General features: G+C 34.2%; 2 protein-coding genes across 2 annotated transcripts; both read right to left on the reverse strand.

Annotated features, from left to right (window-relative positions):
• Positions 1-2,175: 2,175 nt before the first annotated feature.
• LOC116146005 (formin-like protein 7) lies at positions 2,176-3,657 on the reverse strand. The gene has a single exon (XM_031431420.1). It carries the CDS (start codon positions 3,597-3,599, stop codon positions 2,730-2,732), a length of 870 nt encoding a protein of 289 aa, XP_031287280.1. The 5' UTR covers positions 3,600-3,657; the 3' UTR covers positions 2,176-2,729.
• Positions 3,658-4,790: 1,133 nt separating this feature from the next.
• LOC116145967 (probable E3 ubiquitin-protein ligase ARI7) lies at positions 4,791-13,212 on the reverse strand. The gene is made up of 15 exons (XM_031431390.1): positions 12,851-13,212; positions 11,298-11,422; positions 11,111-11,216; positions 10,895-10,985; positions 10,339-10,511; positions 9,361-9,465; positions 9,188-9,276; positions 8,957-9,064; positions 8,642-8,732; positions 8,430-8,519; positions 7,179-7,226; positions 6,571-6,642; positions 5,882-5,981; positions 5,655-5,781; positions 4,791-5,327 (listed from the first exon to the last, which is right to left on the reverse strand). The coding sequence occupies exons 1-15, from the start codon at positions 13,025-13,027 to the stop codon at positions 5,147-5,149; spliced, it is 1,683 nt and encodes a 560-aa protein (XP_031287250.1). The 5' UTR covers positions 13,028-13,212; the 3' UTR covers positions 4,791-5,146.
• Positions 13,213-21,834: the final 8,622 nt, after the last annotated feature.

Raw genomic sequence — 21,834 nt, forward strand, 5'->3', positions numbered from 1 at the left:
GAATATCGACGCCAGTATCGCTATTGATTTCAACCAAATCTTGGTTAGATTTTCTAGGGAATTGGCTCAAGAGATGATTGGGATTGCATTTGGGGTGTCGTCGTCGCCAACCAGTTGCCAGCCGATTTGTATTTGAGGTGTGTTTTCTAAATTTCAAACTTGTAGGGACTTAACTTAATTTTTAGGGGTGTATTTGCTGAATTTAAAAGTCTTGTCACCCGGTTAAACCAGTTAACTCGAGACCTAGCAACTTTGTCGAGTTTCACCCCAGATTGGTTATTAAAACGTTGTATGACATGTCATATCACTGCCATTAATGAATTTTTTAATCAATCACTTTTCTTTGAAAACAACATTACTCTCTTTTTGACTTGTTACCCTTGGTTTATTTCTTGGAAAACATCACTCTTTTTTTTACCTTATTACCCTTAGTTTATGATAGTAAACCCGGAAATATACAAAGGTTTTTTTGTCATTCAGATACGATGATGTCATTGGTCCAGCCCACCAATGGGACTGGTTGGACTAATCAACCCGAGACCCAAGCCTTTGACAGAGTCAAGGCCCAGGCTGGGGCACTTCCAAGTTTTGACAAATTAATATTTTCATCCCAACATATAGATTCTATCGGTAAAAATATTATTGTTTAAGGGAAAAACAAAAAAGATATTTCGAATAAATATCTAACCATATTTCATATTTAGAAAACAAAAAAAGTAACAATTTTGCAAACCAATAATTGTTTGGGCAAACAATCACTCGTTTAGTAAAAATAGACAATCAATTAAAACTTTCAGTCGCTCGTCCAAAATTGTCAATTATTTATTAAAGATAATTTTTCTAACCCTTACACTATTATATTTAACTAACAAAAACATCATTCAACTTTAATACCAAACCTCTTAATAATAAACCAAAAAGAGTGATAATATACTTGTAAAGTCTATGTCCCAAAATCATTTTATAAACTTTATAGTTAACTCCAGATTTTGACTTAGATGCATTGTTTTAAAACTCGGATCGGACTTGTTGGTCCAACTGGTTCTACCAAGACCCGGTCGCGTGTCCGATCTGGGTTAATATAAAACTCGGTTATGCTCCAAAAGCCGCTTTAACATGCCATTAAACCTGATGAACAGTGTAACTTGATAAATCGGTTTACTATTTCACAAGTAAAAAAAAGCCCTAAATCTATTCATTTTTCAGTTTCTCTACACAGCCACTCTTTGAAATCACCCCTCAATCTCAATCAACTCCACCCTCCAAAATCGATGATGCCTCCCTCCCTTGTTGGAAATTGACGATAACGCTTCCCTCCTTCCTCGACGACGACAACAATTTGAAGGTACATCTGGTTTATTTGATTCTCTTTTTATGGATTTGGAAGTATTGTTTTGATTATTTGATTGGAAGTTTTGTTTTGATTATAATGCTTGGTTTATTTGATTGGAATTTGATTTTTTCTTTTTTGGCATAATCCTCTAGATTTAGAAGTTTTGTTTTGATTATTTGATTGGAAGTTGTAGAATTATTTTACTCGAATCTGCAAGAGAAATTGAAGGTACTCAGATTATTTGTGTTTTCTCCCTCTGGTTGAATAACCCAGATTTGTCCAAACCTGAGAATAAAGGGATATAATGCTTAAATTAAAAGTTAAGGTGCCTTTTGGAATAGCATTCTGTTTCCGCATTTCAAGCATGTTGTAATCTATAAAAGTTTTTGTCATTTATAAATTTTTGGTGGAACTATAACATATAATATTATACATTGATTTGAAAGTTGAAACATGAAGACTAGTAAAAAAAAAAAACAATTGCACCAAATGTTTTGTTATTAATTATTATGTGACTATCTTTTCAATATCTTGTCATTTAATTTGTAATGGATGATCACGACATCATGTTAGGATTGTTATTAAATTTGAATCATGTCGTTGCAATAATTAAGTTGTTACTGAAAATTTGAACCTTGTTCAAAAATGAAAAATCTGAATTTTTTTGGAACTGCTTAAGTCAGCATGATGACATCATCGATCCAACCAGTTGGATCGGTCGAGACCCGGACAGCAAAACGATTGCCCTCCAGTCTCGGTTTTAAAACAATGCTTAGGCACTAACAGACGCACAAAAGAAAATGGTAAGAGTGCAAGCTGTTGCATCATATATTACAATTGCAACAGTCAGTATTCTTATTTTCTTCCAGCATGTCGTTATAATTTACCAAACAGCTAAATCCAAGAAAGCAGGATGAAAAAGGCATTCAAGTTCAACATTTGAAGCAATTGCTGGATGCAGAGAAAAAAGGTGCCTAAAACAAGATATAGAGGTGCCTGCAAATATTTTACGGCTAGATATGATGACCCCCCATGCTACTAAACACGTACATTATTTTGCGTTAAACAGTATAGGGGTCGTACTGTCAGGTCTCGTTTCCGTCAGGTAATACACAGATACAATGCAACATTGCAAGTAATCATGGATTTGGGGGGTATGATGAATCCTAAGGTGGGGTGTCAGTGAAAGGATTTCATATTAAGTCTACATGCACATCTAACTAAATTTCTATTAATTTACACAATAGCACAGATCATGAAGACCCGATGAGTTTCATGATTTTAAGAAAAACTCCATGCCGAGGTTGGATAAGTACTGGTTGATGGCTTTGCCTGAAAAACCCAATACACAACAGCCTCTTTAAGGACCCTGTCACCCGTGAGTTTTGAGGGTAGCTTACTGCCGAGGTACTGGAGGCGTTGAAGGCTGGCTCTGCCCATAAAATCCAATGCCTGGCGGCCGATAATATCCTCCTCCAGCTGGTTGCTGCTGCTGCTGTTGCTGTTGTTGCTGCTGCGAATGCTGGGGCTGTGGCTGTGGCTGAGGCTGTAGTGACTGGGAACCAGGTCGTCCCAAACCCATTGCAATATGTGGAGGCAGCAGAGGTGGTGGTGGTAGTGCATTTGCTCCATAACCATATGGCATGACACCAACCATCATACCAGCAGACTGAACATATTGACTAACTGGTGGATTTACGGGTGATAGAGGGGGTGGAGGAGGTGGTGGCGGAGCTGGAGCAAATGGTGATTGCATCTGGTTTGATTGGGCCATTGGTTGCATACTTGAGGATGGTACAACTGGCATATTGGTCATTGGTTGCTGTTGTAAAGAGCTAAAATAGGTTGAGTTGCCCACATCAGAATTGCTGACATCAGAAATGGCCATTGGTTTCTCAAGTTTGGGCCGTTTTTCTGGCGGGAATATGGATAAACCTGCAGTGAATCCACCAGAGTTTAAGCTACCATTCAATGAGGCAGCTTCTTCTGCAACAAGAGATGAAAGAACCGAGGTAAGCATCTGGGCAGAGGATGTAGAGGCAGCAAGCTTAGCAGCAACAGCAGCTGCCGCTGCTTTCTTGTTATCTTCTTCAGTAGCTTTCAATGGTGCAAATGAAAGGACAGGTTGGTTGAGAGAGTGAGGTGGAGCGCTGGTTGGCTGAATAGAGGGAATAATGGACTCTACCACCTTTGCAGACTCTGTTGCTGGAATATTATTGCCAGATGGAAGACCAGGAACTGGAGGAGATGTTAGCCTTTTCCTCATATCACTTGCTCGCTCAATCTGACCTCGAGCAACCTGTGCATTATAACCAACAATTATACTTCATCTCAGCAAAGCAGCCACTAAATCTTAAAGTTATTTACTCCAATCATTAATAAATACAACGAAATAGAAAAATCTTCAACATTAATAAGAAAAAAACAACAATAGAAGTATATTGGCATACTTAAAACAACCGAAAAATTCATGAGGCATAAAAAGCCAACATTTTAAAATCCCTATCTTGGGAAATGGATGTCAGGATCTAAAACATGAAAGAATATTCAACACTTCTAAATCCCAAAAAGCCAAAGGCCGCTATTGTGCGTAGGCATCTAACATACAGGTATATATATGTAGGCAGCATTTGAGCACCGAAATTTCTGTTTTCCTTCATTTTTCCTCTGTTTAGTGAGTCGTCATGCAAAATTTTGTAAGCCATGGTGTCCAATACCACTCAAAGCAAAATTCTCTTTGACTCAGAAAAACTTCCAACATAAAATGCCCCAGTTTATTTTGCTCTCTTTTTCCAAGATATATTAAAGATTACAGATTAGCAACCAGAGGCACATGTCTGACTCTAACAAGCAGTTAGTTGTCTCTTCATTAAAAAAAAAAAAAAAAAAATACACATGCTCTGTCCCTACATCACCAGCAGTCCAAATGAGACAATTTCAATCTGCAAATCCAGCCTAAACCATCTAAACCCAAGTATANATCAGCAACACTTTCTCTAATACAAATTATGCAACAATCAATAAACAATAATACTATACTTATAAAAAAATCTTATAAAGATTTTCATACAAAATAAAATGATAAAAAATAAATAGAATAATAAAACTTATTATATTCACTCTTCTATTCATTTTTTATCACATCACTTTTTATAATAATTTTTATAAAATTTCTTTGTAAATATAACATTATTCAATTAATGAACAATAGATTTGTAATATTGAACAACCACTAACTAGAACTTTCATGGAAAAGTATCGTTTGAGTATTGGAACAAAATCCTTCATATAGAATAGGGGAAGTACAACCATATACAATAATTCATTGGAAAGCAACATGTATGAATGCAATACTTATAAATCTAAAACATGTAAGGGAACAAGGATTATAGAAAGCAGATAATTTAGGCTATTTATATATATTATTTTATACATATGAGTAGTTTCCGGTACGGTCAAATATATAATATATTAACACAACTTGCTGAAGCTCATTATGTAGATATATATACATGAGAAATCACAGATTATGGTGCTCTCCAACACACGATTGAATAGAAAAAGAGGCTCATTTTCTTCACTCCGTTCATGCCTACATACTTCTACATGTTAAACAGCCTCCGGAAAGAAGGAAGAGATCAAACCCAAGAAAAAAGATACACAACAAACGATGGAGCCACCATTACCTACACCAAGAATTCCCTAACTAGAGAATCGCCGGAAAGGTTTCTTTCCGAGTAGAGCACGCAAGATGGGATGTTCTAAACAACTGCTGACACAACTGGGTATGTTGAAGGTATAACAGATATAAGATTATCTACCCGCATCGTGAGAACCACTGCTTCTACCACTCCCTTTTCCTCTCCCACTTTTACCTTTGCTAGCCGGTGGAGGTTTTGAGATACCTGCCTTGCTGCAAGCTGCGTGGGAGTCGACATCTGCTAGGCCATTCTCTAGGGCTCTGACCAGGTTCTCAAAGTAATTTTTAGTCACACTGTTGCAGTTGAAAATGAGAAGTGCGTAATCAGAAGGTTTTGACACCAAGTAATAAAATAATTCACGCAGAAAGAATAGATGTAGGGATTTTCTATTGGCCAAAATAACCTCTGTGGTGCTTTTTAAATGGAATATTTCATGTTATACTAAAACTGAAACCCAGTTCTAAGAAGAAAGAAACAAGAATAAAATAAAAAACAGTAAATGTTATTCACGATGATGGAATCAAAATTAAAACCAGTTACACATCCTTTATATGTTATAACATGAAACATTACATATCTATATGTTGGTAACATTAGCATAGTTTCAATGTGATAGGTACCTGGTCAGCCCTGCTAACTTTGTACGGAAGTCATTAAACTCTTTTGATGGGCTATCATCATTGAGGAATTGTTGTAGTTCCTTCTCCGCACATTGATGAAGCCTTTCCAAACCTGATTCCGCCTCACCTATATAGAACCAAAGGTCATTGCATAGCAAAGTAGTCAAAATAAAGCACAAAGACAATTTTCATTCAATTCCCACCACTGTTTTTAGAAATATAGATACCTTGCAAGTACTCAAAAAACTGTCTCTTAGCATGCTCATGCTCAGGTAGATAATATCCATATGCATAGGTCCATTTCAGAACTCTTCGACATTCGACTATCTGCAAATGTATATTATAAGATCGTAAGTTTAACAACACATTTAACTATTTGCGTAGTAGAAGAATGCTTTGATAAGTCACTCCCACTTTCTTAATACCAATTTCTAACCATAAATTAAAAATATTGCTAATATGTGTATCAATATTCTCAAGTGCAAATGTCCTAGTCGCTGAACTTCGGTCCACTCATCAAAAACTTCAAGAAGTCAGCACCAGAGATTGACTATATATATATATATATATATATAAAACAGATTGTTCGCTAGAGAAATAAGGACTTGGGACAGTTAATTGTGTGTGGTTCAGACCAGGTTCTGAGGAAATGACCAATGTCACAATACAAATATAGCATATGATATATGATACAGAGGCCGAAAGCCCAAAAATGCCCCAATTCTCTAAGAACTAACAGTATCTAAAACCAAAACCAAACAGTATTTAGACAAAAATTTTCAAAATTATGATCTTTTCATATTTTCTAATTCAATCGCAAGAATACAGAAAGTAATTGAAAAATAACACCTTCAATTTTTGCAGAGAAAAAGAAGCAACGGTTTGCACATGACTGATGATGAAATGCTAGATTTACCTGAAGCCAGGCCTCAATGATGAACTTCAGCTGTGATTCAGGTGTGCATTGGGTGTCACTCAGCTTCTCAAGCTGGCAAAAAACAAACATTTAGTCATTAGAAAACCCTGTGGAACAGAACATCCAAAAGTCTAAAGGGTCAAACTATTAAATAGTATAAAGGACCCATCTGATGCTCCTTGATAACAGAAACTCAACCCAATGTTCAGTAAGATGCATCCATCATGAAAATTAATGCTCCATATAAGTTTCCATTGTTTTTTCTCTTGACAAATCTCAAAATTTCTGCACAAGGCATCTCCCCATACTACCATAAACAGATGATAATAAATTCATTTTGGAGTTCAAAGATGAATACCATGAATTGGCTAAGTTTTTATTAGAGGGAAAGCAATGATATACACCAAAAACATCTATCATAGATCACTTCAATCTACAGAATAATTCCAGAATATCAGTAATTTTCAAAAGAGACAAAGACCTTTATCAGAAGTTGACACAATAACAGATGTCGGGACCACAAAAAAGGAGGAACTAATCTTGATTGTGTAGACACCTTAACAATATGAGGTTGATGATTGCAACAATTATGAAAATTAGATACTTACATGCACAGTCTGCATTTGATGTAAATCCGCTAGAGCTTTTTGCCTCGACTGTCAGATCAAAACACAGAACCGATGTTAGTTAGATAAAATTCAAATGCAAAATCAAATCCCAATACTAACAGGGAAGAAGGTGATAGACAAGGAAATTTTCACTTAATAAAAACATTGTGTAATGTACGACTCTCTAAATGTTCTAGCGAGAGGGAAGAAGGTACTAGATGAATATATTTTACTTGACCAAAATATCAGAAGTCTAACAGCCTACAAATTTACACTACTAATCGTGTAAGATCTTAAAAATAAGTCATCTTCCATATGTATAAATATTGTTTTATTTTATTCTACCAAATCTCTTGTCTATTAATAAGTTTCAATCAAAAGTGACATTGAATGGATTTTTACAATTTAACTCACAACTAAATCATGCAGGTTTGGTAAAAAAGAACACTCCCAAAGTTTCATAACTTTTGGAGCATATTCTTCTATGAAATTTCCCCCCTTCCTCCATTCCCGATAATTTTCAACTTGATATGATTACACATTTAATATAATCTGGCATCAAGTTTTAAGTATGCTACCAATAAACTATGAACACATTTGACGAACTCACACTTGTAGGATGTAACACAAATACTTAAAGTGAATTTCACAGTTTTTCAGATATCTAGTGTTTGAAAGTATTTTTCAACATTGTTTACCCAAAAAAAATTTCAACATTAAGAAAAGGAAAAGTGATTTTTAAGAAAATTTTATATGTACCTTCTTAAAACTCACTTAGATAAGAAAAACACTAGAAATGATGATTTAAAGAGCACCAACAAGATGATTTTCCAGAAAATATTTTAGAGGTTTTGAAGAAAGTACTTTTTTCAAAAGGCAATGTCTAATAAAGTGCTCCCAATCCTGAAGGCTCCCTCACTTATTTACGTATATTTGAAAAGCACTACATCAAACAACAAAAACCTTCAATACAAGAAGTGTACATGGTGGTCTTCTGTGGACCCAAGAAGTTTAGTTCTATTGTGATATACAATATGGGTAGTAATATATTTCCAGTTTAAAAATTTGCATCAAAAACACTTTATGACAAGAACAATACGTTTAGGTGTCAAGAAAACTTTGGTTGGGAGAAGTAACGGTGACAACAAAATAACTTAGAAAAAAGAGAGAAAGAGAGAGAGAGAGAGAGAGAGAGAGAGAATCAACTCATATCATAGCATAGAAACTGAATCAGGAAGAAAATTTACTTACTGATTGATTGCTCGCCCACCGTTCATAATAATGAGTGTATTTCTCCAGAGAATTCTTTGCCATCTCTCTTCTCCTCTCAGTCTCATCATACTAGAAGCAAAGATGTGAAAATTGTAGGTCAAAGAGCACAAAATCAGCCACTTTCAAATTGCTAGCTCATATTTGCAGATACGATAAGCAAATTATTAAAAAGAGATCAATATTTCTCTTACATCTCCCTGTTGCTTAGCTGACTCATAACGGTTACAAGCATAGAAACCACCAGTCCTTTCACCATGGTCTGACCATGCACCAAGGCAGAGCCTGCATCCAAATAACAGGAGTCAAATAATATGTGCACATAACAAAATGGTAGCTATAAATGGGGAAAAAAGGCACTCTTTTTATATTTATGGTTTTCTAGTATATACAACATAAAGTGCCGAATATTTCACAAATAAATTTCTTGATATGTCCAATTCAATGACAAAAATTCATTAAAATAGAGGCAAGCATACTTATGAATTAGCTTTGGTTTAGAAGCTTACCAACAGAATTCAAATTTACAAGGTGGTGAGCATGTCATGTGCATGCACCCTTGATTTTTTTCAATTGGTCGCTTACACTTTGGACAGGGCTTAGAATTGGCTAGTATCCTGAAAATTATCACATCAAAATTAGTGTAGTGCAACAAAAGTTAGACATCAATATATCAATAATTCTATCTCACTAAATTTCCAATGAAACAAACAATTCTTAATGCATTATAAATGCTCAACCAGTTCATGTTCTCAGACTCGGCACAGTTCTTCAGGATCCACTTCGACACAGTGCCACAGTCAACTGGACGATGAGCTTCTTCAGTGCACTGCAGTTCAATAACATACATCCAATAATTCTAAGAATATAATCATAGTGATTTTTTGAGAGGAAAAAAGAAAATGAAACTTACATTCCAGCAAAAACTATGAGAGCATAAGCAAGAAACATCAAAAGTTCCACCTCCAGCAGCAAAATCAATAGCATAGTCACACCCTGGAGCAGGACACCACTTGGTCTGGCAGTAAACAAAGTGAATATAACAGCAGTCAGAACTACATGGAAAACAATCACAGGAAACATGGAAAGAAGCAAACTTGGGTTATATTTGGGGCGAAAATAGACAGTAAGACAGGCTGAAGATTAATGTTAGATTAATATGATGCACAGAAATAATGTAGATACATAATATTTGATTGTAGTATTGCTTATAGCAAATAAGGCTCATGCTTCAAGCGATATCTAAGACAACCTTCCAGATTTAAATGTATTGGAGCATCCACTATCACAGAGGATATCAAACATTCAGAGAACAAATTGAGTTGATATTTTAGATTAATCTGATGCACAGAAATAATGTAGATCCATAACATTTGATTCTAGTATTGCTTAGGGCAAATAAGGCTCATGCTTCAAGTGATATCTAAGACAACCCTCCAGATTTAAACATATATGAGTATCCACTATCAAAGAGGATATCAGACATTCAGAGAACAAATTGAGTTGATACTTAAATGTACATGATATTCAAATTGTAAAGGGGAAATTCTGTACACACATGAGTACATAATCAAAATAAGATAGAGTAGAGTTGGTGATAAAGTTACAACAAATTGAGTAAAGAAGAAAGATAGAGAACCACCAATGACTAGTAGTATAATACAACAGAAAGTGAGACACAAAGATCCACATATATGTTTCTTTGAGTTCATGAACTTGATTGTTTGATGAAAACTAAAGGGGCTGAATGCTTTTCCGGATCAAAGTAAAAGGAGTCACAGTGTGGGCTAAATAAAATAAGTTGCTTCACTTCCGATCATTCAGAAGTCAACCAGTACTTGTAGAGGGGTTAGTGATAATAAAAATGAAAAGCTTCTAATTCCATGCATACCTTCCTGTTGTCTTCAACGTAAGATCTACGAAGGTAACGAGTATACTTCTCCTTATCATCAGCAGAAGCCAACATGTTGATCATGTCTTGACCAACAGCAGCTCGGCAAGATGGATCAGGGCATCTCAACATCAAACATCCAGGACCATCATTAACCGTTGCACTAATATAACCTATCACAAAATACAAAAGTAGCATAAAAACCCATAGGAAAAAGGACTACAGGAAGTGGAAAAGACTTAGAGAAGGATAGAAGAAAGATTTGAATTCTACAGCAATCGTTTGATTAGATGCATCAACTAACAAAATGTAGTTGATACATGAATATGACTAACACCAGCATGTTCATGATAAGACAAAAGAAAAGAAAAAATCACTAAGGCAGAAGTATAAAGTTGCCTACAAAAGCAATTTGTAAGAGAGAAAACATTAACGAACAATTAGAAAATATATATATGAAGATTTGATACCGTAAAAAACATCATACAGATTTGTGCGGGAAAACAAAGAATAGAATATCAGCAACAGGATTTAAATAATGGCATAAAAGACAAACCTTTCCAGCATGTACAACAAAAGGGATGACCACAAGCAGCTGACATGACTTTGTCACGAGTATAGGGCTCAAAACAAATCCCACAAGTTAGCTGACCAAAGAAACAATTAGTGTATTGTCAGTAAGGAACAAAAAAAAAAAAAAAAAAAACAGAGCAAGAAAGTGAGTAACACAATCAAAGTAAAAACTTCGCACTCATAGACACAGATGGCATACTTCTTTAGCATTGGAAAATTGAAAAACTGGTTTGTCCAACAAGCCAACTGATTTTCGCACTCCATCTTCATCAGCAAACCATGCATCATGCACCCTACTAACACTCCTGAAATGACCACCACTTTTTTCAGAATATCAACCCAAAAAGAAATTACAGCTGACAAGCACCAAAAGGGGCATGACCTACCAATTATATTGACGTAGTAAGATACTAGCATCTACCCTTGATATTGAAAGGACAGTAGAAACTCTTGTAATGTCATCCTCCTGACGTTGTTGTATATCCTCTTCTTTTAAGACTGTGTAACTTTGCTGAAACAGAAAACCACACGTGTAAAATTTGAAAGAGACAAAAGGAATACAGCAGAACCAATCAACCAGGGTCAAGCATTAGAGTTTAAACGAATAAAAGTTATATTGCATAATTTACAATAAAAAATTAAATTCGTGATTTTATCTAAATCAAGGTTTTCCTCTTAATACATACTTCACTTTTTCAAGATGTATCCAAAATAACTCAACTGAACCGAAAAAATCATTCCTACTGCTCCTCATATTATGAAAGATATTTAAAAAGAAAAAATCCAATGCCATTTTCTCTTTCTGCTTCTTTCTTTCCACTGCTTGGAAACAAAACAAACATTTTGAAAGGGCAAATGTAAGGGAGTTGTAGGGTGACGAGATATAACCCCAATTCAAATCTCTTTGTATCTAATTTATGTTTGTCAGATTCTACATTCACCCAATAAAGCTTGAAACAGAACAATTTGAATACATAGAACTCAAAATCCTCATAAAGCAAACAGAGAGAATTAGTCAATACAGTTTCAACTCCAAACCCAACCATATTACCCACCTAATCCAGAACTTCTTTATAACACTCAAATCAAACAAGGCACACCAAACCAAACTTACACAAAGCAGATTCACTAATCCAGTTTCTCATTCCATTCCATAAACACTGCAATAGAGATAAAAAAACAATTGCTCTTCTACCGCAAGCTCTTTTCACTTGAAAGTACTCTCTGCTGTTTTCCCCAAGACCGAAGCCCTCACCCAATTTTCCATCATACAACAGAAAAACAGCCATAACAGACACCCAACAACCCAAATCACAAGCAAATGCTATCTCAATCCCAACAAGTGAAGAAGAAAAGGAATTTCTCCAAAATTCCTTGAAGTTGAGACCCAAAGAATGTCCAATTTCCAATAAGAACTGTTTCTGTTTACCTTAAAAGACTCTCCGGCTTATTTCCTACCAAATACCCAAAGAACAGCCACAACCACACACATTCATGGCACAGTTACCTTCTTTCCTTGACGAATCCTCTAGGCTTCTAAATCAGCATAAAAACACAAGAGAACAGCACAACCCAACTCACCTTACCAACTCAAAAAGCAGAAATCACAAATTCCACACAATGGAGCAATAATAATAACAATAAATAAACGATTTCCCCTTGCATCCTCCACATATCAGACCACCATGATGCCCTTTCCCTTCGAATCAAACAACAGGAATAATCTTTCCACGAAAAAACCATCAACGAAAAACCAAAAAAGTTAAAAAGAAGAAAGAAAAAAAATATATTCAACCACCACTCAAATACCTAAACCAATTAAACTTAAAATTCCCGCAATCATAACCACCAAAGCAACACTAAGTTCAAAACCCTCATTTTCTCAGCAACCAAACAAGAAATTCGAACTAAATAAAAAATTCAACAAACCAAGCCAAACCTGCTGACGACTGACGTATTCCTCATCGACCTCCTCCATGAACTCGTAATCATCATCGTCGTCGTCCTCATCCTCATCATCGTATCCGTCTGCGTAAGCGGCGTCGTCGGTGTTGTAGTAGTCGTTCTCGTCATCCATTGCCTCGCCGCTGTAGAAATCGTCGTCCTCGGAGTCCATGGCGCGCACGATCGGATAAACCCTAGAGAAATAGTCTAAACGAGTGTTTGGATGGCGAGAAAACAAGAAGGGAAAGAAAAAGAATTAAAGAGTAACATTAAGAGAATGTTAAAAGTTTGGTACGGTTGTTTAAAATAATTAAAAGGAGTTCGTGATTTTTATTTTTTTTTATTCAATTAAAATTTATAATTATTAATTAATTTATTTGTTATTTGTTTCGGAATTGAGTGTCCCGAGTGGAGGGTTGGTTGGGGGGTTTATATATGCTCAACGACGACTCAACTACGAATTTGAATGGGATTGAAAGATTGAGCGAAGATTTGAGGGCGGTAGAAGAAATTACCAAACAGGGCCTGCCGAACGTTCTGCCTTAAAAGCCCATTAGGCCCAATAATGCAGACCGGGTTGGCCCCCTGTGGTCTTTTGACCTTTTTTTTTTTCAGTGTGAATTTATATATAAATTTTAAGAAAGTGTGTTTAAAAAGAAAAAAAACATTATACAAATATGATTTTTATTATGAAAGTGAATACTAATTTTAAAATAAAATGTTATTTAAAATTGATTTCCTAGTGACGTTAGTATTAGAAATCTCATCTATTCAAGAACAAAAATAAATTATTTTGAAATATGTTAAATTATGATGTTCTTGTGGATGTTATGTTTCATATATCATATGTTATTTATTTATTTCATCTGTTATTTATTATGTTTGTATAGATTTAGAAAAAAAAATGTACCCTCATGATAAGCTACTAATATGGGTGTTACGTTACAATTTATATATATTATATATTACTATTTTAGTATCAAAATAATATCAATTCTTTATTACCTTGTATATATCATATATTTTATAAATACAGTATAATGATTTTATATAAAATTATTTCATGCTAATTTTGTAAAAACCTATTATCTGATACATGTTACATTCAACCTTATAATTTTACAAGTCAAAATGCATTCGGTTTATGTCTTTACACGTTGAGGTGGTTGTCAAAGCTAAGAAAATAGGGGTTTACACTTTTGAGCTCTTTCTTTTACCATATACGATGTTTCTTTCTCTGTATTTTTTTTTTTAACCTCCATTTACGATCCTTGTTTTCACTCTTCGTTTACTCTATTTCATCATCCTTCATCCATAGCAAATCCATTCGTGAACCTCTAATAATCGTGGATTTACATAGCTTTTTTCACATGTTACTCTTGAAGTGCATAGGTTACAAAATGGTCTATCACATATTCTCTATTTTTCTAGAAATAACTTATTGAAACAGTTTCATTGGGAGTTATTTTACAAAAATAACTGATTGGAACGAATGTTTTATCTGCGTAAACGATCATTTTACCTGAAAAACTATATTTTTATTTTGGTTATGACTTATGTCATATATTTACACACTTGTTAGTTCTTTAAACATTTTTTTGATTAGTTTTTGTACATCAAAATACACACGAAGGTTCAACAAGTATTGATTTTGGATGAACTTATTAAACTATATTTATATTTGAATAATGAACAAACTTCTTTTTTTTCTAATCTTATTTTATTCTAAATTAATGGAAGGTTTCTTATTTTTCTTTCAATGTTGACTTCCATGATAATTCAATCAAATTGCACAAAATAAAATACCTTTTTGAAAATAGATGGCGTGCATGACATTTTTCAATAATTATTTGGTACAATTTGTGTTGCCTATTACATTGTTTTCAATCAAACTGCATAAAATAAATACTGCTTTTACTCGATAATAAAGAGAAAAAGCTATTACATTGTCTTCTTTATTTCTAGAAGTAATTTTCTTCAAAATTTGAAATTATTATAAATATTACTAAGTTATTTATATTGATAACATTATATGTTTTCCTTTAAAAAAAAACACTCTACCAAGCACGTCTCTTTGTTTTCATTTTAGGTATCATTATCAAACATTGAATGCCTAATCAATTATTGAAAATAAGATGACAGTCTAGATGAGCAAAGGTGAACATTATCATTATATAATTTCTTTTTGTTATTTTTAATATATAATAATCACTTTAATAAGGGTTATTATCAATTGGAGAACACCTTTTTTTAAAACTAAATAAAAAGGATACAAGTTTTAATTGTATCAATTAATGGACACTTTTATCTATCAACAGATACTTTTCTAGTAATAAACATACATGTTTTCAGAAATTATATCAATAAACAAACACTATTTTACTAAAAAGTGTCATTAGGGAGTGTTTGTCTGAGCTTATAAGCTGGTCAAATTAGTTTATGAACTCTAAAATTAAGCTGACATATTTGTTTATAACTTTTTTGAGCTTATAAGTTAGCCAAAAAAAATAAGTTGGGGGAAGGTATTTTTTTTTTTTTTTTTAAGCACTTTGCTTATAAGTTATTTTGACCAAATATATTACTACATTATTTCTATTTTATTTTAAAATTCCATATTATACCCTTATTTTTATATTTAAAACAGGTTATTTTGCTATAGTATCATTTTTAGTCATTGTAATAATAAAATGTACTTAAAACCACATATAGAGTGATGCTTTTGATATTTTATTCCAACATAGCAGTGTCATATATTGATATGGATCAAACACTACACCAAGTATGAATAGCCAAAGCTAATCAACACAGCCAAATGAAAACAAGGATAACAAAACAATGAAATTAAAATAAAGGGGACTTGCCTAAAGTTTATACCATTATAAATAATAAAATCAAAGGAAAAAAAAAAAATGACAACAAAAAAGATGATGGCTCTGTTTGGTTCACAATTTTGTGTTTTTGGGAAAAGTTTTTTTAAAAAAGTTAAAAAAAAAGTTGAATTGGGCGGGTATTACGATGTAGGATTTACAAATTTTAAAATACCCCCTATGTTTATTTTTTTACAAAACACCCCTTATAATAAAACATTAAAAGTTAATAAAAACACCCCCAATCTACCCTCAAATACGGACAGCCGGCCACCACCACCGAAGGGTGACCGGAGTCGCCGTAACAAAAACATTAAAAATATTTAGGGGTATTTAATTGAATTAACAAATTTAAGGGGTTTAAAAAATGTTGAATAAAGTTGAATAATATTGTGAGTTTTTGGGTATTTTACTGTTTAACTTTTTTGAGAATACTAAAAGTAGCATTCCCAAAATCCAACCAAACGAAGCCGATACCATTTACAATAACAAAGATAGTAGATCCCGGCAAACATATCAAGCTAGTTGCCACCTCAATGAAATAAACCCCACTGCACTGGAAAATGGTAAACAAACAAAATTTTCCATCATTCTATCTTTTTTGAAGGCGTTAGGCCGTTGAAGATGCGCTTCAAACTAGGGCATGCTGCAGGTAACCTCTAAAAAGGCCAAACGACATCCTCCCACCCAAACTTTGCCTTAAAGACATTTAACTACCCCAAAAGTTTGGAAATGACAAACACCTACCTTCAGTCAGGTTTTGTTAGTGAATTTCATCTCCCAACAAGATATAGTAACGAAAAAGACTAAAATGCCCTTAAAAGTTTGACTTCATTTTTTTTTATTAATTTATACAAGTCAACTAATTCAATTACATAAATACCCACCTCCTTTAAATTAAATTACTGGTTTGAGTGAGTTGAGTTGACACAACACAAAACGCTGGTTGGGGCATTTTATCAAACAATTGGGCACAGGTGGTTGTGGTGGGCCAATGGTGAGGGTGGAGGTTGTTGGCGGCACGTGGTGGTTGCGGGTTGTCTTAAAAACAAATCAACAACAATCAACCTCCAATCCCAACTGCAAATCAAAATCCAATCTCCAATCCCAACTTAAAACAATTAACCAAATCAAACCTTAAAACGCTTTTTGTATTGTATGTACAGAACAAAATACAGAAGAAGAAAAGAACAAAATACAAAGAAGAAAAGCACAAAGAAAGCTCAACTTTTATCAAAATGTGCAAATGAAGAAGGTGAGGATGAAGTGGAAGTAGAAGACAATATGGGCGGTGATTGATGATGACAAGTACATTTAGGATCGTGAACAATCCTTTTCCCTGTAACGTCGAGTTTTGAGTAAAATACGCAATACCGCCTGCAAAATTCTTCGGTTTGCTTTTCATCGAAATCATCGTCGTCTTCATCTATGTTTTCATCTTCGAAATCTTCCTCTACTTCGATTCTTCTTTGATGAGATGTCTTGTACATCAACCCAAACATTGGGATCTCCCTTAGAAATTTGTCGATGATATTATCATTGTACCACTGGTTTACTTTGTCTTAAAACATCAGGGATGCAACAACTACTGCTGAACCTATCCCAAATGCAATTCCAATAACTATGAACTACCAACAAATTCTTTACTTAAAGTTGGTGTTGAACATTCTGACTTCCTGGAATTTGTTGTGCAATTATTTGTCAAAAAAGGGCCATATAATCATTCATTACCCATGAAAGATGTTGATGAAAATAATTTGGAGCTGAGTACCTGATGGTATCTTTCCCACAAAGTGATTATTTGCGGGGCGGTTGTTGGCAAGCAGATGACTGAAAAGGCGGGGAGAATGGAAGGGTTGTTGACTAGGAGATGTCGACTGTCAAAAAGGCAGCGAAATTCCGACGGAGATGCTGACGGCAGAGGAGGGGGAGATGAAGAAGAAGAAGATGGGAGGAGGAGGGGAGATGAGAAGAAGAAGGCTTTTTTTCAAGATTTTTCGGCTGATTGGAAAATGACCATATTATCCTTTATCAGACAAAATTCACTAACAGGACCTAACAGAAGGTGGGTCTTTGTCATTTCCAAACTTTTTTGGTACTAAATTGTCTTTAAGACAAAGTTTGGGTGGGACAAAGTCGTTCGGCCTACATAAAAAAGATAAATAAGCAAACACTGCTTTTACTTACACACACCACTTCCCAAAAAGTTTAATAATCACTCATGAACAATAAATAAACGAAACTTTTATTGCATGAAGAACTAATTCATTAATAATACACACAAGTTTAATCTCACCTTTGGACAAAAGCGCACATCCAAAGTCTCAAGCATGCTACATTGCGATATGACAATTTCGACCGCTTCCTCATTGATGTTACAAGACTAATAGAGGCCCCAATTGCAACACAAGATTAAGAATCAATGTCAAATGGTAACATATCATGCAATTCATTAAGATGCAATGAAAAAAAAATTAAGAGCACCGATTAAGAATAATGAACGCAATGAATGAATCTTAATAATGACTGAAATAAGGCTGAAGTAAAAATAATGCACATAAGTATATAAATATGACACTGATAGTAAGATAATTGAGAACAAAACATAGCACTTTTCACAAACAATTAGAATCAAAGTCAACATAAATTCAATTGCAAGAGGATTTGGGATCAGTATTGAGAGACTCACACTTCTCCGGCGAAAAGCCATGACGGAGGTAGCAGCAGAATTTCAGAGAATCCACAGCGGTCACTCTGTTCACTTCTCTCTTTTGGTTCCTCTATGAAATTCTATAAGCTTTGAAATGACATGGTTGGACTCTCTATGATTTTGGTTGTTAGGGTTAGGGTTTGGTTTGTTAGTGGGGAGAAGAGCGCAATGGAGATGAAGAGCTGATAGGAAAACTGAGTGACGGAGATGAAGAGCTGATAGGAGAACAAAGCGATGAAGATGAAGAGAGCGATGGAGGTGAAGAGAGCAATGGAGATGGAGATGAAAAGAGCGATGGAGACGGAGATGGAGAAGAGCTAACAAGAGAACTAGAGAAGAACGTGGAAGAGAATATGGCAATGGAGAAGAAGATTGAAAATTTGAAATTTGAAATGATAAAGTAAATAAAGAAATGAAAAAGAAGAAATAAAAAATTAGAATAAAAAAATTAATATTTAATGATGACATGGCAAGTGATGATGTGTTAGCTGATGTGACATTACCACGTCAGCTGCCACGTCACTTTGTACAGCCCTCTTTGTATTTATGTTTGTAAGACTAGTATTACTCTTTTAAGAATTCAGATGAAAACAATTTAGGGATGATTTTTTTCTATCCTTAAACTATATGTAATCATCTTTGCCCCTCTCATATTGGGATTTTGTCCTGTTTGATTCCAATTTAATTTTACATGCCAAATTTTGCCTCTAAATCAAGTTACAAAATGTCATAGGATGTGTTTGCGGTATGTACTTTATTGGATTGATTATTTTGTACTGGATTGAAGTGAATTAAATACAAATATTGGAGTGTATTAATTCTAATATAGTCTTGTTTTTCGTGTGCAACACTGGACTATATGTATAATTAATTATCTAAATGAAGATATGTTTGTTTAAAAAATTAAATTCTTGAAATATTTAAAAAAATTAGATAAATAATAATCGCTATGCCTAAAAAATGAAGATTGACGTAAGCTTACATCAGCGAGCACCGGTCAGAGTTCAGGAAGGCTTTGCGCCATCTGGAATCTGCCACGTTGCCTCAAGATAGAGTGAATATGACTGTTACCAACTTAGCAAGTTCAAGTTTTTTCTATGAATGAATAAGATCCGCACACCTGTCCAAGCCTCATATAATTTAAAGATATTTCCTAAGTTATTAGCCAATGGAATGCAAGGAAAGACTTACACGGTACCTACCTACTTGCAGACTTGTAATCCTTACCTTGAACTCAGCAGTTATAAATAGAGGACTCCCCCTCACAAAATCGCGATCTTTTGATTTTAACAACAAAAATAGCAAAAACAACCCACGAGAAAAAGACTAGCTTAATATTTTCTTTGAATACCAAGCTCTTGTAATTCTTTTCGCAGTAATATGACTATCACCAACTCAGCAGGCTCAAGTTTTATCTGTGAATGAATGAGATCCGCACACCTGTCCAAGCCTCATATAATTTAAATATATTTCCTAAGTTATTAGCCAATGGAATGCAAGGAAGGACTTACACGGTACCTACCTACTTGCAGACTTGTAATTATTACCTTGAACTCAACAGCTATAAATAGAGGATTCCCCTTCACAAAATCGCGATATTTTGATTTTAACAGCAAAAATAACAAAAACAATCTACGAGAAAAAGACTAGCTTACTATTTTCTTTGAATACCAAGCTCTTGTAATTCTGTTCGCAGTTTGTGACCTCTTGTAACTTGGCTAATAACCAAGAACACTCATATAAAAGAAAACAATAGATGTATGAATCGTTTTAAGTATCTGAACCACTATAAAAATTTACACTATTTTATTTATTATTAAGTCTTTGCATTCAACTGTGATCGTAATCCAAATCTCAAATTAAACTCGTATAATTTCTAAGATCTACTTAATATTTTACACATGAGGTTGTGATATGAAAATGAATCATCAACAATAATAAATATTTTAGACAAAAAATGGATCATGAGAGCTCAATGATTATCTACCCAACAATACAAATGGGGAAGCCGCCAACGACAGTATTTCGCCAGAAAACTTTCCAAAAATCTTCTTTAGTTCTTTGACGTTTTTTGGGGAAATGTCGCATCGACGACTTTCTGGTTTGCATCATTGGACAGATCACCCGACGGCCTATCCAACGACATTAGCGATAGTGCCCAAATGCCAAATCCTACCGTGGTGGCTGGTCAGTAATTCTATTGGCTAATTTTTTATTCTTTAAATTTTATTTTATAAAAAAAATTATAATTTTCTTTTGCAGTGCAAAGAAACCCGTCGGTGAATAAATTTATTTTTTAAATTTTAATGCACTACCCCTCTCTTAAATCAAACCAAAGTACCAAACACACGACATTTCCATAAAAACACAATTTGCTCGTTTAGTACAGTACTGCCAACCAAATATACCCTATATTGTTCATGACTAAAGTCTAAAACTAAAAGTATAATCGTAACCCATGCTTAAGCCACAAAAAATGAGAAACAACTCTGTCTTGTTATATATAATATCGTTTTCATTTTGTTGGTTGGTAGAAGCAAACATAAAAGATATATTCGATTATTTCAATCTCTCAAGTATAAGTTGACTTGTCTACCAATGAGTCTATTAAGTATATGTATTAAGGGCTTAAGGGAATTTGTGTAATTTCTCTTTTACTTGTAAAAAGTCTATAAAGACTTCATTGTATTTACACGGTGTCTGTGTGATGAATAAAAAAATGGAATTTTCCCCTTTCTTCTCTCCAAACACGAATCCAACATGGTATCAGAGCAATGATGCGATTCTTCAATAATCACAATAATCGGTCCTCATTTCTCTTCTTTTTCATAGCCCTAAAACACNTTTAAACCAGTTAATTAGGATTATATGACTGCATTTTTTTGGCCCAATTATGCATTATGGGCTACATTTTTCAGCCCAATTCGTTTGTTTTCTCTTTTTAACTGCTAATCAAGCAAACTAAACGTCCTTGTTCTGCCCAAAAACAACAAGAATAGCTATTTCTTTTCGCTAAATATTGTACTAATCAAGTAATTTTTCTATCATTTAATCTTGTTTTGCAATTTCCTTTTTGTTCTATTTGCCACACAAATTTGATATTAGCACTGAGAATTTCTATATCTACATATTCTATTGGGAGGTTTTGCATTTGCAGATGAAGAAACGAAAGCTTAAAAGCAGAGCAGAAGAGAATGGAACTTGAAGTAGAGAAAGACTGATGGTCCCAATACATATATTTTCCATGCATCATTTATGTCTGGCCGTGGCAGATGAGATTAGTGGTGTTGTGTTTGCTACACAAAATTTGATATACATTATACAAAATGTGTTGATGCTTCAATTTCAAAACCCAGCCATCAGTGCATATACAAATTAAAACCAAAATGCTTCAATGTCATA

This window comes from Pistacia vera, unplaced genomic scaffold, assembly GCF_008641045.1.
Source record: "Pistacia vera cultivar Batoury unplaced genomic scaffold, PisVer_v2 Contig1146, whole genome shotgun sequence".
Taxonomy (NCBI): Eukaryota; Viridiplantae; Streptophyta; class Magnoliopsida; order Sapindales; family Anacardiaceae; genus Pistacia; species Pistacia vera.

Excerpts from the sequence above, each read along its gene's own strand:
- LOC116146005 (XM_031431420.1), bottom strand. The coding sequence starts at position 3,599 with ATGAGGAAAAGGCTAACATCTCCTCCAGTTCCTGGTCTTCCATCTGGC.
- LOC116145967 (XM_031431390.1), bottom strand. The coding sequence starts at position 13,027 with ATGGACTCCGAGGACGACGATTTCTACAGCGGCGAGGCAATGGATGAC. Across the intron at positions 10,512-10,894 it reads TTGTTGTACATGCTGGAAAG|GTTATATTAGTGCAACGGTT; the intron begins GTTTGTCTTTTA and ends ATTTTGTGATAG. Across the intron at positions 8,733-8,956 it reads TGTAAATTTGAATTCTGTTG|GCTCTGCCTTGGTGCATGGT; the intron begins GTAAGCTTCTAA and ends ATTTGGATGCAG.